Raw genomic sequence first — 16,117 nt, 5'->3', positions numbered from 1 at the left:
CTTTAACTTTCATTTGCTAGATAGGGAAAGCGGGCCGTGGCATTTTTATAACTAATTGAGGACCTTACAAGCTAATCCCACGCTCTTTACTGATACTGGTGCATTTGATATGTGCCCATTAAAGCAGTTTTGATGGGACTTCTAAGAGCAGCATACCCTGAAGGCCCAGATACACCTTTTAAAAGCAGATATAAGCTGAAAAAACACAAAAAGCACCCGCTGCGTTTTCTGAGGAGCTAACATTGAGCTTTAGGAAGGAAGGTCGGGCGGGAAGGCGGGCAACCGGCCCGGACCCCTTCCCTCAGGAGAGGCTCTGAGGCGGCGGATCTCCCGCCCTGAGGTCGGCCACGCGGCACCGCCCGCGCGCGACGCCCCAACGGCCCATTACGGCCGCGCCTGCACCATGCACAGCAGCGGTCCGCCTTCCGCCAACGGTCGCCCCTTTTAAAGGGGCTCGCGTGCCGAGCGCCCGCCCTTAGCTTTGCCACGATTGGCTGCTTCTGGCTGTCAGTTATTCCCGTGCCCGGCCTGTCTGGGCGGTGATTGGCTAGGCGGGGGCAGAACGAGGGAAAGCTGTGGCGGCGGGGCCGGGCCGGCGTGGCGGCTGGCGGAGGCGTTGGGCCCGGTTGGATTTTCCCCTCCGTGTCTCTGTCCCGCTGTGGCGCAGGGCTCCCAAGGGGAGAGCGGGGAGGCGTGTCAGCGGCCTGGCCTCCTTGGGGACAGTGGCGGCTTCGGGCCCTTGCTGTGGAGGCGGCGTGAGGGACGAGGGTGTGTAGAGGAGGGGCCGCGGCTGCTGCCTTCAACGAGGGAGTCGGCGAGAGGAGCACAGGGTATTTATGAGGCTGCTGGTTTGCTCTCTTTTTTTCTCCCTGTCCACCGTGTCCCTTTTCCTGCCTCAGGTGGCGTTTTTGTCCTGATCCCAGTCCCTAGTCCCTTTGCTTCCTCCCCTGGTCTCGGCCTAGCTCCTGAGTGCCTCTTCACCTCTCTGCCAGCCTTGCAGGTGCCCTCCTCAACTCCCACGATTTTAATCTGGTGTCCCCTTGCTGCTCTTACAGATAACGTTCTTGGCTGGGTGTGGGAACACATTGAGACAAAGGGAAAATTAAATTACCTCTCCCTTGCCCCAACTTCTTTGTTGTCTTTATCCATACCTTGTTAGGCCTGAAACTGCTGAGAGATTTGCTGATGAGAGCATCTCCATAAGGCTTGTAGGCTGTGGAACACAGTAAATGTGATTCACTTGCTGAAAGGAGATGGGACAGCACCTGTAGCAGATCAGAGGCATGCTGTTACTGCTGTTGTCTGTCGGATTTTTTTGTGTGATCTACTCTGCTTCCTTTCAGGAATCTCATTTTGATGAAAGCAGGAGTTGTTTGGGGATTGACTTTTTTAATGACCAGCAATAGGTATCATATAAACTTCTCCACAGTTGGTGGCATGGATTCCTGCCCCAAAATGAATACCAGCTTGATAGAAAAGACTTAACCAAAAGTAGTCTTTTTCTAGGATGGAAAAAAATTGCAGTTGTGTTTATTCTATCACCGTTCTAATTAAGGGATGTGTACAGTCTCTTACATCATATGAGGGCTGGTGTGAAAATAAAGCACTGAAGAATAGTTTCATTATTGCTTTTATTCAAAGCACATTTGAAACGATTAAGCTGTATTGTAGACCTTAAGGCAGAAAATCTTGGCAAAAGAAATATAAATTGGGGAAGGAAGAAGGCAGTGGAAAAAAAATCTGACTTGAAAGTTAATTTTTTTAGGGACTTGACTAGTGAAGTTGGTAATTACCAAATGGGTTCCTTGGTGTGATTGTTTCCCATCACTTAGATGATAGAAACCTAAAGCTGTTGTAGGAGATCTTGGCGTGCCAGGGGACTAGTGGATAGAGCGGCAACAACTGTGTTGATAAGCTTCTTTAGTTTTGGAAATGGTGAAAATGGGTAAAGGCATGAAAATAAGGACCCCAGAGATGAAATTATTTCAACACCTTAGTTTTGCCAGACAGTTCTGCCTTGTTTAATTACATATTGGTTTTAATTAAATTACTGTTGTTCTTGAATTTTTTGTGTTAATTAGGCATGGCCTTAAATGTATTTATTAAGTATGTTTGTACTAAAATACAGTTTTAAAATCATTAATATTTCTATAAAATGTAGTAATAGGAAAGTGGAACTTGTCACTTTGAGTAGCATATGGGTCTCTACAGAGCTGTGATAACATAATTTATGAAACAATTCATTATTCTTCTTGAAGGGCAGCATACTTAGAAAATTGTGATACCACTTTAAAAAAGTTTGAATGTAGAATATATAGTTGCTGGTTAAAGTTCAAGATTATGACTGCTACAGAACAATGTTCTGAAAGCAAATATATAGGTGATAGTAGTTGGGTATAGGATTTGAAGCCTTATGCTAAACAAAGTCACAGTTAATAGGCAAGTGTAGCGTAAGTTGATTTGCTGTGCTTTGGTAGCTTCTGTATAGGTATAACAACTTTTTCAATTATCTGAATTGAAATATCTGCAATGTTCCGTTGAAGCTATTGCAGATATGCATGAGGAAAATAAAGCAGCACCAAATGGATCTGGCAAAATCCGAAGTGGCACTCAAAAGGAGGCTGCTTTACTGGCCCTGATGGAAAAGACTGGATACAGCATGATTCAAGAAAATGGGCAAAGAAAATTTGGTGGTCCTCCACCAGGTAAGCATTTCTTTTGAGATTCGGAAGTTGGAATATATTTTCTGTAAGGAGAACTATACTGAATCAGACTGAAAATTTGTGTAGCCGTACGTCCTGTATCTTGACAGTGACCAGAAGTACAGTTTAGGATCTCATGTGCTAGACTGTGTTGAACATTTGCTCTTGGTGGATTTAAGAAGTCGTAGCTTTAAAAGCAAAACAAATGTGGGGTTGAAAATATGAGGTGTTCAATAGACAGGTAGACATGGTCCTCAGGAAAATGGCTTAGTGATTTTTTTATTGCTTATTTCTTATTTATTTTTTTGTCAGAGTTAGGTTGATGGTTGGACTAGATGATCTTTAAGGTCCCTTCCAGCCTAGACAATTCTATGATTCTATATGACTGAGAACACACTTGAAAACGTTTAATGGCACAGAAGGGACAAACAAGTTGGTGATAACAGGCATGACCTACTTTATTCCTTGTTTTACCACTTGCATTGGCCAAAGCATTTTTTTTACAAACCTCTGTTATCTGAGACTGGTTATCTTCACTGGTGCCAACTCATTTTGTTTTCAGAGTTGACTAATCTGTTCTCCATATCTAACATAATCTATGTAATAATGCTGTATCAGTTACCTTTATCTTGACATTTCTTGTTATTCTTATGAATCAAACACCTTAAATCTTTATGAAGCATTTATTTGAATAATTTGTCCAGTGTCATTGTTGACATCAGTAATGTACAGAAATTTTGCCATTAGTCCTGGTTGTATCACATGGAATACAGTAATACTCGCTTTTGAGTCAGATTGTGCACTTAGAATTTTCCTTCTTTCTGCTGTTTTTTTGTGCAGCTGTTACAGTTTGTTCTCATTTGTGGTCTGTAATCCCATATCTTTGTAAGTCATGCTTATAAACATGAACTGTATAACTCATTGCTATATGTAGTTTAAGATACAACATACAACTGCATCAAAATTATTTCTTTCTTGAAGTTTTTCCGGTCTAAAATTGTGTACATACTGTTACTAGCCTATATAAAATAGGCAAATGGACCTCTGTGAAATTATTTTGGAAATGGCACTGGAAAATGAACAGCAGGGCATAACTGACTACGTTCTGAGGGCTCAGCCTGTTCTTAAATTATGTAATACAATTATTACATTATAATTATGATTTTTAATTAGGACATTAGGCAGTATTAAGTGTATTTGTTTGGCAAAGTTACTTTTATTAATGAAATTATTAATCTTTTCTGAAATGAGATGTGTTTGACAAGGTGTACCTTCCATAAATCTGTTCATTGACATTAATTATATACTTCTCCTTTAAATCTCCATCTATTTTCATAGTTGCTTAGGCTGGAAATTACCCTAAGTTACTATAAATGGTTTTCTAGGCCAGATGAGACTTGAATACTTGAGATGGTTTGTAAGCAATTACAATTACTGTTTGTAGATGAAGAGTTTCACTGTGAATTTTGCTTGTTTAAGATGTGGTTTCTATAAGCTTGTGTTGCTGCCAGAGGAGATAGTCTCACTGTCATCTCTGTTTTCCTGCTGTCATCCTGTTTACCTGACTGGTACATTATTCAGAGCAAGCAGCTCATCTGGCTCAAAATGACCCTAAAAAGCTATATTTTTTGAAGTATGTGCAAAAAAAGGAAAAAAAAAAAAAGTTTGTTTGGGTCCTCTGCTTTGATTGCTGGAGACATACTTATGTCATTAGGGATGCAAGTCATTAGAATTAAATGAAAGAAATTTGAGATGGCATGGATCTCACTAACAGTGGCAAGATTATAACTATAATCACAAAATCACAGGATAGTAAGGGTTGGAAGGGATCTTCGGAGATCATCTGGTCCAACCTCCCTGCCAAAGCAGGTTCACTTAGAGCAGGTTGGACAGGAATGCATCCAGGCAGGTTTTGAATGTCTCCTGAGAAGGACATTCTACAATGTCTCTAGGCGGCCTGATGTTATTGAAGTTTGATTACTTGAACTGCTGCAAAAAAAGGGAATCCCATAATCTATTGTCCAGTGATAGATCAAGTACCCCGTCAAGGAAGCTCTCTGGTCAGTTGGAATCTACTTGAGGAATGGTGCTTTTCGTTAACTGTTTCCACGTTTACTCTGTTAAATATATGTCCTTCATTGGCAAATGTATCACAGACCAGCTTTTCTTTAAGTCAGGAGTCATAACTTACTCAAGTTGACCGTAATGTGCTGTAATGCTAAGTTAATCTGCAGCTTTAAAATTAGAAGATGAGCTTTTGGAATGGTAAATGGATTTTGCTTACTGAGAATCACTGTTTAATTAGTTACCAGACTGAGGATGGTGGTAAGAGTTTAGCTAGTTAATAAATGAACATTGTTATTTAATTTAATGACTTTCCTACATAGTCAAGCATAACCTCTTCCCTTTTTCCTGATCAAGGTGTGCAGTTACTTTTTGTCTTTGGAGCTCCTAAATTTTGTACTGTTGGTTTATGCTTTTTTGTGTAGGTAACTGACTGCCACAATGTTAAGTAATGGCAGTACTAGTTTGCAAACCGTGTGATTTGCCATGGGCTGTCAGGCCCTAGTTGAAGTGGTCATAATTGAGTATAAAGTTGAAAATGATGATGTTGAGTGTTGTGTGGAACAGAGCCAAACTTTTTCCTAGATAAGCCATGGGCGTGTGGCTCCAAATGCATGTCAATTCTGATGAATTGTCAGATTCCCTGTATACCATGTAGTTCTTAGTGAACAGTCTATAGATGAAAATCTCTACTCTGAGAAGGTAAAAATTTCCCAATTTTGTTAAAAAAAATTTTTCGCAAGTAAATTAAGTGGTCTTTGATGATACTTACATGAAGGAAAAAGTTTTAAGTTAATTAAAAAATCACCTAAATATATTTTATTCTGAACTTAAAGCAAAAGTAAAATATTTAATTAAATTCTTGTTTTAACTTGCGAACAGTACTTAAATTAAAAGAAATACAAATTGTGGTCTTATGGCATTTTTTATTTAAACATAACAAAAATAAGATGTAATAGATGGGAATATGCTAGTTTTAGATTGAGACTAAAATAAATAATTAACTCCCACTTCCAAATTAAGAGTGGGGGGGTTGTTAGGGAAGTGTGACTCTCTGGCATTTGTACTAAGATTGTTGTTGGACAATTTATTTTAAGGTTGGGAAGGTCCTCCACCACCTCGTGGATGTGAAGTTTTTGTGGGTAAGATTCCTCGTGATATGTATGAAGATGAATTAGTTCCCGTTTTTGAGAGAGCTGGGAAGATCTATGAGTTCAGACTGATGATGGAATTCAGTGGTGAGAATCGAGGCTATGCTTTTGTGATGTACACTACTAAAGAGGAAGCCCAGCTAGCCATCAAGATTCTTAATAATTATGAAATTCGTCCGGGGAAATTTATTGGTGTCTGCGTAAGCTTGGACAACTGCAGACTATTTATTGGAGCAATTCCAAAAGAAAAGAAGAAAGAAGAAATACTGAATGAAATGAAAAAAGTTACAGAAGGAGTGGTGGATGTCATTGTTTATCCAAATGCCACCGACAAAACTAAAAATCGTGGCTTTGCTTTTGTGGAATATGAATCTCACAGAGCAGCTGCAATGGCTAGAAGGCGGCTAATCCCAGGTAAACCTGTTTGGAATTAAATTGAGTTTTTTGGGGAGTATCTGTCTCCCATTTTGCGGGGGAGTGGGGTCCTGGATTGTCCCTGTTTTCCTTTAAAGTATTTTGAGAGTTACAAAACTGCATTAGTACCATTCAGCTGAAGAGGATTTTGGGGGGGGTTTTTTGGTTCACGAATCAGGTTTCTTTTCTTTATGTTCTGGGGACTTTTTGTTGTTGGGTTTTGTTTTTGTTGTTGTTGTTTGTTTTTAAAGAAGCTGAAATTTAAGCAGTTCTGAGAATGAAAGAGCAGACATCTGTTTCCTAAACACAAGTTGCTGTAATTTACTCTGAGATACATATTTGCTTGGGCACACATCCCGTTTTTATTTGCATGCACTAGTCCCTGCACATGAATTCTCTTAAAGCTGAGCTTAAAAAATATAAGGCTTGGAATGTGTCCCTTACTTCTTTTGAGTATCATATGTGAAGTTATTGACGTTTCATATTTTAAAAATGTTTCAAAGTAGGTCTTCAATCTTCTACTAGAAAATATTTTTAAGAGTTTAACAAGTAGAAGGTGACTTTTTCTTTGCACCTTTTTTATATGTTTTGAGGGAGGGAAAGTTGAAGGGATTAAGGATGTTGAAAGAGGAAGGAATAGGTAAAGATACAGTTAAAAAGGGAAATTCTGGAAAAGAAGAGGAATTAAATAGGGGAGGAAATGTAACAATATAGTCGGAGAAGCAAAATAATTAAAAGAGATAATACAGCAGTGGCCTTGCTGAAATGAATGTATTATTAAGGCTAAGGTTTAGTAAAGTCTTGGGTTAATTGCTGACTGTTAAGAAGGCATGTTAGCTAAGACTTACATAGGCCTTGCAAAGTAGTGGAGGAATATTCAGATCACTGAATGCACAATAAACTAATTGTGTAATACTGAAAATGTTGACTTGAAATGAGTAACAAAGTGTGGGGGTGGGGGGAAATTGTGGGGTTTTGTTTTAGTTTATGGTTTTGGTGTCTGCTGCAATGTAGAGTAAGGCTTATGCTAGTGCATTTAGATTTAGATCCTTTTTCCAGGTGTTGACCTTATTTTTTTAGGTGGTAATATTACTGAAGAGGCTGTGTTTACTAGCTAGTAAAAGAATATGTTGCTTATGGTGTATATGCATGTCACAAAACCACAGTGTGTCTGTTTTTACAGCTTGTGGTGCTTAATTAACCCAAAGGGTACAGATAGAACATTTTGACTTTTGCAGAGTCTTACTTTCTTTAATAATTTCAAGTAGTAATATTTTACATGCTTTGCTTAAGTAGATGCAGGCAACAAAACCCACTTTTTCTAGAGGTAGTTGATAAGAATGATTTTGTTTTCCTTTGCATATTTCTTATTGATGTAATGCTTCTTTGCTGTAGGAACATTCCAACTCTGGGGTCATACTATCCAAGTAGACTGGGCAGACCCAGAGAAAGAAGTCGATGAAGAAACAATGCAGAGAGTTAAAGTATTATATGTAAGAAATTTGATGATATCTACCACAGAGGACACAATTAAAGCTGAATTCAACAAGTTCAAGCCAGGAGTAGTTGAACGTGTAAAGAAGCTGAGAGACTATGCTTTTGTTCATTTTTTCCATCGAGACGATGCAATTGCTGCTATGTCTGTAATGAATGGAAAGTGCATTGATGGAGCTAATATTGAGGTAACACTGGCAAAGCCAGTTAACAAAGAAGGTACTTGGAAGCAACATTTTAATGGTCAGATAAGTCCCAGTTCTGAAAATCTCTTAGGGTTTCCTAACAAAGAAGGCAGTCATCAAAAATCCTTAGGGAAGCCAGCAAGTCTTCCAGTTCGTCTTAATGGTCAGCACAGTCCAGGCCCTCCTGAAGTTGAAAGATGTACATACCCTTTTTTTCCAGGAATAAAGCTTACTCCAATTAGCATGTATTCTTTAAAATCCAGTCACTTCAGTTCTGCAGCAATGCATCTGGATTATTTTTGCAATAAAAATAACTGGGCACCACCAGAATACTACTTGTATTCAACCACAAGTCAGGATGGGAAAATACTCTTGGTGTACAAGGTGCTTATTCCTGGTATTGCAGATGGTTCCCAGAGTTACTTCATGCCAGACAAACTCTGTACAACAGTAGAAAGTGCAAAGGAATTGGCAGCACAGTTTACACTTCTCCATCTAGGTAAGCATAAACGCTTTCATTTAGTTCTTAAGACCTTAAGGTAGAAAAGTTACTTTAAAAATGTTCTTTGTGTACATATCTTGGCTTGAGAGTGTATTATACAAAGTGTAAGTCTACAGAAGAATAGTTAGCTGAATCTGGAGAATCAGGTGAGACCACTGAAGAAACACAGTGTAAACATATATACAGTTCAATGCTAAGGTCATTTTTGCTTACATTTGTCTACCATAATGATTTATAAGGAAGAAGTAGATGGCATGTTAAGTGACTTAGGTATAAGATCATCTATGTGATGATTACGGTGCTGAATATTTGAAAGGCTTTCTCTGTTCTTGATTTATTATGAATAGAAAAACCAGGAGTGGTAGATCCATATTCAGGTAAATAAATAGTTTGAGGAGGCTTTTTTTGATTCCTCTTCATGAACATTCTTAACGCTTTAGCAGAGTATCATTACCTCACTCTACATGCATTTTTTTGGGTAAAGAGTGTTGCCATGTAGCGGGTTTTTTAACCAGAAAATTAGAGAAAACAGGGATATAGTTGTTCTTCTTAATTACTTTTTAAGTCAAGTCTAGCATCTTCATTTATATATATTCCATTTATTAAAATTAGAATGCAACTAGTAGAAAAAGAAAGTTTTTGTATTTTAAAAAGCTACAGTAAAACCTGTTCTTCTCATAACTAAGAAGAAAGATCAGTGCAGTTCTGACAGTGTTTTCCCTCTTGCTCTGTACAGTGAAGCACATAAATAATACAAAATGTAACACTTTTGCAGTCTAGTTCCTGCCCAGCATTTTTCAGAGCATTCAGCACACAGCATTCAGAACACAGAACTGCTTTCCAGTGCCAGGTTTCATTAGTAATTGTAGTTATCATCTGATCAAACTTCATCCTCAAAGAAATGAGAATTACGGCTCTTTGGTACTCGGATTTGAAGGCTGTTACGGAGCCATACCACAATGGTTTGAAAACTCCTCATACTTCCAGGTGAAGGCTTAATTTATTCCACCTGGGGTTTTTGTACAGTTTCACTTCTGCTTAGTTAGCTCTTTTTCTGCCTTTGCATCCTGGTATATTTGAAGATGAGATAGGGTTGATCTTTATAAGTTTGCAAGTATTATGAACCATCATGTAATTTCTCTGATTTGCAGAGTAACATTCTTACGTATTTGTTGCATGATTTCTGTCATCATGACTAGATTGGAAAATGCTGTATCATGAAATGAGTCTTTTGTAGAACATAAATATTTTTATGTCATTACAAAAAAAATGTTTCTAATGAATCCTTGAGCCAGAGTTTTGGGTTTTTTTTCTTTTTTTTTTTCTTTCTGTGTAAAAATCTTTCTGTGAAGAATTACACTGGAGAGGATAGGTTTGTTCAGATAATACAAAGCAGTTTCTTGTTTTGCATGTAGAAAGTTGAGGGTATTTTGTGGTGTTGTGGTGTTTTTTGGTTTTGTTTGTTGTGGTTTTGAATTTTTATTTTTATTCAGAATTGGAGCAATGCTAGAGTTGTTTGGGATGGAGTGTTTTGGTTTTTGGAGTGGTAGGCAAGTTCTTTCTGAATTTCTTATAATACCTAGGAAGTTCGAACAGGTGGTGCTTCAATTACTATTATTTCAGTTTTTTTAATAGACTGCTGTGTTTTTTCACATTCTAGTTTAGAATATTGGCCTTCTTAAGATGTGAACTTACAGGTTTTAAATCAGGAGGCATTTTCTGTGGATAGTGCCTACTGTATGTGGGCAGGTGTCTGAAGCGTCAGACATAGCAGTCCTCTATAGTGCAGCTCTGCATAGAAACACAATGAGATGATAAAATACAGTAAATAATCCTATTCTGATTAGCTGTGCGTGCATACAGGGCCCAGGAATATATCCTTGTATTTAAAGATGTATTCAGGGATTTAAACCTTGATTCTGCTTTAGGAATGGAAAGAGAAGAGAACAGTTCAAGAAGTGTTTATTAAAAGGCTTTTACTTGATAATTTTGGCCCAGTGAAATTAAATTTTCAGGGAAATAGAAGCAGAAATAGTAACTGAAAGGTTCTGTGATTCTGTTAAGTGGACTCCTGTATTAGTGATGACTGTTTCTGTTCCTGAGAAATGCTTTAGCAAAGAGGTTTTTGTTCTCTATTCTCCTCTCTTTTTTTTTTTTTCCCTTTTGTATTTTTTTCTTTTTTTTTTTTCTCACCTGTTCTAGTTTTGTTGGGTTGGAAAAGCTACTGCTGATAGCAAATTGTTAAAATAGTGTTGCCATCCTTGTCTTCCTAATACTGCTACTTAGCACTTGTTCTGGAAGTCTCTTGATACTTAGGCTGTGGTGAGATTTTTCATTTGCACGCAGTTTGTAGCAGACTTCAGGCTTGACTGTGGTGCCTTTTTTTGGCCAGACATGACTGAAATGTAAACAAGCTTTTTTACTTCCTTAGAAGCTTTCTTTTTCTTGGTTTTGTTATTATGAGCCCAGAAGGTTTTAGAGGAAGAAGAATCTCCAAATGCAAAGCCTTATACATTGTCTCTACCTTAGGGGAGATATGTTTGTTTTGCATTAGTAGGTCACTTCCAGAAGGTGATGCTTTCAGATGGTCAAAGTGTTCAGTTATATTTATTTTTAATAATGAAATGGCTGAGTATCTGTGCCTGAATTTGTACACATTGTGGAGGCTGTTTTACGATTGAGTGTCTGTTTCCTTTTTTCTAGCTATGAAAGTTAGGGCCATACCTTTATAATACATGTAATCCTGAAGATAAAAAAGACAGTAAACTCAAAATAATGGTGTGATGCTCTCCTTCTTTAAAGAAGTATAAAGACAGCTTCAGGTTCTATGTTTGACCATGCATACCTGCCCATTTTGTGGCTTTCAGATAGCATTATCTAAAGAAAATATTTTCTCTCCTATACTTCTCTGGGAAAAAATCAACAGAACGATTGAAAAAAAAATATTAGACTGAGAATGATTATTCACAGCTGTGGTCAAATCCAGAGTACAAACAAGTTTAAAAAAAATGAATAAAGTATGTGATGAGATTTTTATCTCTTCAATTATAGTTATAAGTGCTATAGGGAAAAAAAAATAAAGTGAATTTAAATTAGCAGTATTTTAAAGGATTTTGGCATGTCAGTGTGTGAAACGATCACAGTTAATGTGAATTCTTGCTTAGCAGAATTGCTGTATCTCAGGTTTGTTTTTTAAAAGATGTCCACCTAATGTCCTTGTGCTGGTAATGTTGTCTTATTATCTTTGAACTGGAAAAGTTTTTGCTTTTGATGGTCTCTGCATTCTTGTTTCTTAGGATATGGCCCTGCACAGAGCATCCAAAAGCCCTCTTTCAAAGCAAATACACATGGCTGACTTCTGAAAGATATACCTCTTTCTTGTTGATAAAACCCTCTTTTTGATGTTGGCATTATTGGGATACAGAAACAAGGCCCGAAGGATTCTAGAAATAGAATTTCTTGTCCCTATCTAATCTATAGGAGTTGGGTTTGTTCCAATTTGATATATACACACTATGTGGGAAAGAAACATCTGAAGCTAAAGAAGAGTTGCTAGAGGACCCATCCTTCTCGCTGAAGTGTCTGTTGCATGGTTTGGTATGGTGAATGATGCATGTGTTGTGGGGTGGTTTTTTTTTTTGGATTTGGTGTTTGGTTTTTTTAATTTTTTATAAGAAGCAGTGATTTTGAGAAAATGCTGAGTGTGTTTCTTCTTGGAAGCAACTTACTGTAAGCTTGAATGTACAAAGATGACAGGGAGTAATTCCTTCTGGTAAGTAACTTCTCTTACAGGAACTTAAATTTTTTTTCCCACTTAATTTTTGATCATGTGTACAGGTCTTTTTTCTTTTTAGAGTGTATAAGCAGACTAAGGTAAGTGAATGTGAGATGATTTGATAGCATTTTAAAATTGGACTGTTATGATAAACAATCTCAGAGCACTCCATTGGCTTTTTGGGGGGGATACATATTTCTGTATTTACTTTCACATAGCAGAATACTTGTTTGTTACTGCATACAGTGGTCCTGAACAGACAGCAGTACAACAATTTACCACTTGGTGTCACCTGAATATTTTGAAAACGATGCTTGGAGAAAATACAGAAAGCTATGATTTCACTGAAAGATGAATAAGCTACATATTAATGTTACCAGATGAATCATGAACAGATCAAGAATGTGAAAAAAACTCAGGCTTGTTTAAATATATGGAAATTACATGTCTGGATGCCCATTTGTGAGAAGGGGAGCAGAGATCCCTCTGCAGCAATGGCTTAGTTCTAGGGAGTTCTCTGCCTACTAAGTCTGAGGGTGATGGAGAAGAAGGGAATAAGTTTCAGGAAAGTTTCCTCTCTTTTGGGGATGTGCCAGGTTTTACACGTGTATTCCACAGTAGCGTATTCTTTGCTCGCTCACACATGCTATTCCATGTTGTGTCTCACTGAGACACAATTCAAGAAGCTAATTTTTAGGTAGAGGAGAGTATTTAACAAAGTGTTTAATGGTAAAAAATATACTGATAAATCTCGGAATGAAAGAAAAGCATTTAATAACTAACTATAGCATGTCAATAGCAGTTTAATTTCAGTTTATCACATATAATATATGTAGTAAACTGTACTGAAACAGGTGGAACAAGCATTATGTCTTACTGCTGTGAATTTGCTTTTTTAAGCTTCTTAAATACTGCATGCAGTAGCAATTTACAAGTCAAGGATAAAACTTGTATAAACTTGTTCAAGAGTCTGTACTCAGCATCTGGGTCTCAGAACAAACATATCACTAGACTGCTGTCTGTCCTAGATTTTGGACAAAAAACTTAAAGGTATCACAGTTCAAGTGAAATGTTTTTATTTTACTGATTTGTTGTTTTGCTTGGTTGCTTTATCAAAGTTAACTATATTGTTGTTGTAACAAGCAAGAGCCAGGTACAAAATATAATGGTTTCTAAAAATTACAAAAATTGCTGGCTTTGTTTAGAAAATACAGATGATACGTGGTGGTTGGTTGGTGGGGGTTTTTTAAGTGATTTTTTAGAAAAGCTCAGAATGTAGTATATGATGTTCTTTAACAGTATGAATATAGAAGTCTTAAATATTTATCAGATGACTTATACATGATGGTTTTTATCACAGCCCCTGAGCAAGCATACATAACTTTGCTGTCCCTGAATGCAGCCTAGTGGGATAGTAGAGGTGAGTGAAGCTCCCAGGATTGTGTTTGGTGCAGGTTTTTTCCCCCTCAAAGACACTGTCTTAGCTGCACTGTTTGGACTGTTTGTGAGAGAAGTTATTCTCAAGGTTATTTCCCCACATACGCACCTCTGAGAAGGCTTGTAGAAATACTCTGTTCATTTTTTTCTTCAAAGGAGACCATAGCTCTACTGCTGTAGACCTGCTGATGGATCACCCAGTCTGATGTTCACATGGATTGTGCAGCACAAAGGAAGGTTATGATTTTTACTCCTAAAATGACTCTGAGTCATTTTTCAGTCATTTGTGAATTATTTGCATTTCCAGCTTGGGTTGAAATTTATGTTCAGAAGTGGAGTTGTTCCTACACTGGTGACTTGGACTGTTTCTTTGAGTCGTCAGTTTCATGTAAAAGAAAGAGACTAGTGTCTCCTCCTCTTACTTGCAAAAAGTGTAATTTTTTAACTTTCTGCATTTTATGCTGCAAGGGTAAATGGTCTCTTTTTTTCAAATATGCTGTTGTGGATGAATTTAAGTGTGGATGTCTGTCACTTCTGAGGCCTCTTTCATTTTTTAAAGTAAGGATTACCATCTTCTCAGAGTGTTGTGAGATTGGTTTTTAAAAGCTTATAATATAAAGCAGTTTGAAAATAGCATTAAATCCATGCTTGGTGTTAACTTTACCACTCGAAGCTTCTAATCTGAGTCACCCAGGATTTGTCCTGAAGATTCAGTTATTTTTCTGTTGCTGCTGCTTACGGATGGGGAACATAAATTTGTAAGTCTGGGCCTATGTCGGAGAACTTTTGGGGAAAAAAATGAGTAAGAAAGCTATTTACAGTGGTGGACTATGTTTATCTGTGAAATAACTTGACTGACTTCAGTAGAGCCAGTCATTTTAAAACAGGACTGAATTTAGTGCCCTTTCTAGTCCGTTGATGACCACAATGAAGTTGGGTTTTGTTTATGCAGTGTGTATCTGGCAGAACTTGGTATTTAGTTAATAATACACCCCAATCTAAAGTGTTAAATATGTAATAGGAAAGACTGCCGCTATGATACATATGATATATATAACAAATACAACTCAGAACAGTGATCTCATGCACATTAAAGTTGTCTTTATTAATACTTTGTGTTCAGTGGAGGTGAGAAAAGGGTCATTATTGTAAAGTTTGGTTAAAAACACATACATAGGCTGAGAAAATACATTCAGTACCAAAGAATGGAGTTGTTTTTTTAAAAATTATAAAGCTTTTAGGAAAAAAATTAAATTAGTAAGTTCTCACTTTTTATTTCTCCTTTTTACTAGGTCCTTTCTGCTGTTGATTGAACTGTTAACTAAATAATTTCTTAATTATTTGAGTTAGTATTAGGGGTGCAGAGGAAAGGGAAGAATGCAGCATTGGCATAACACCGTGACTGCTTTCATTACATCAGTATCTTAAGTTCCTTAATAGTTAAGCCCATCTTGGAATAGGTAATGCAGTATGCTTGCTGAAATCAAAAGTCATTTTCTTCCCCTCTTACCTTTCTTTTTCTGCAGCCAACTGTACACCCTATTTGGCTTGAACTGCCCTGAAGAAGGAAAGTTTGGAATTCGTTGCTTTGGATCTTGCCACAAAAGAAAAAAGAACATCACACTGATAACATGATTACCAGAAATTCACATTGCATGTTTTTTGATGAATAATTCTTTAAAGCACATGTGTGTATTAAACATTTCACTTTAAAGATTAACGAAATTGAATGTTAAAATGTTTTGGTTAGCTGGATTAAATTTGTTTTGAAAAGATAATTTGTTTAAAAGATTTTTAGTACCTGTAATAGTGTATACAACAATAGCTTATTTTTAGTGTTGAAATAATTTACTACAATTCCTAATCCTGTGTTTTGAGTTTCACGCAGAATTTTTACAGTTTCTATTGTAAGTAATAAGTCTTAAGCAGACATAAAAAAGCAACCTACAAAAAATCAAAACTACATCACCCTGGTAACCCTGCCATTTTATATATAAACATGCATAATATGAAACTTAAATCCCAGATTTGGATTTGTTTCTGTAACTTGATGCAAAATTTTATGGGAAGAACTTGTCCAATAAAATCTTTGCTTCTGGTAAAGCATTACATCAATGAAGGAGTGGTATTTTGAAGGGCTTTATGTTGACGTACCATCAGGCTGCATGAGATACATTGCTGTAGTCGTAACATTGAGATGCAGTACCTTAGAAAATTCTTTGAGACAAAAATGGGCAAAAGAGAATCTTGACACATACAAATTACATGTACTTTTCTGTACAGCTCAGTAAGTTGCATTTCCTGTTGTTAGCACCTCTCTGCTGGGACACGTTTGTGCTTCCATGTTCACAGGGGCCTTATTCTTATCCAGGCTGTGCCTTGTAACCAGCGCT

The 16,117-nt window shown here is 37.2% G+C and overlaps 1 protein-coding gene across 1 annotated transcript; it reads left to right on the top strand.

Moving 5' to 3' along the window:
* Positions 1-767: 767 nt before the first annotated feature.
* RBM46 (RNA binding motif protein 46) lies at positions 768-15,424 on the top strand. The gene is made up of 5 exons (XM_014943365.1): positions 768-830; positions 2,544-2,705; positions 5,864-6,331; positions 7,727-8,509; positions 15,251-15,424. The coding sequence occupies exons 2-5, from the start codon at positions 2,555-2,557 to the stop codon at positions 15,274-15,276; spliced, it is 1,428 nt and encodes a 475-aa protein (XP_014798851.1). The 5' UTR covers positions 768-830; positions 2,544-2,554; the 3' UTR covers positions 15,277-15,424.
* The last annotated feature ends 693 nt before the right edge of the window (positions 15,425-16,117 follow it).

Source organism: Calidris pugnax, unplaced genomic scaffold, assembly GCF_001431845.1.
Source record: "Calidris pugnax isolate Ruff unplaced genomic scaffold, ASM143184v1 scaffold15, whole genome shotgun sequence".
Taxonomy (NCBI): domain Eukaryota; kingdom Metazoa; phylum Chordata; class Aves; order Charadriiformes; family Scolopacidae; genus Calidris; species Calidris pugnax.
This window is presented reverse-complemented; position numbering and strand designations above follow the sequence as displayed.

Coding starts and splice junctions, on each gene's coding strand:
- RBM46 (XM_014943365.1), top strand. CDS start 2,555: ATGCATGAGGAAAATAAAGCAGCACCAAATGGATCTGGCAAAATCCGA. Junction 2,706..5,863: donor ATTTGGTGGTCCTCCACCAG/GTAAGCATTTCT, acceptor ATTTATTTTAAG/GTTGGGAAGGTCCTCCACCA. Junction 8,510..15,250: donor GTTTACACTTCTCCATCTAG/GTAAGCATAAAC, acceptor CTTTTTCTGCAG/CCAACTGTACACCCTATTTG.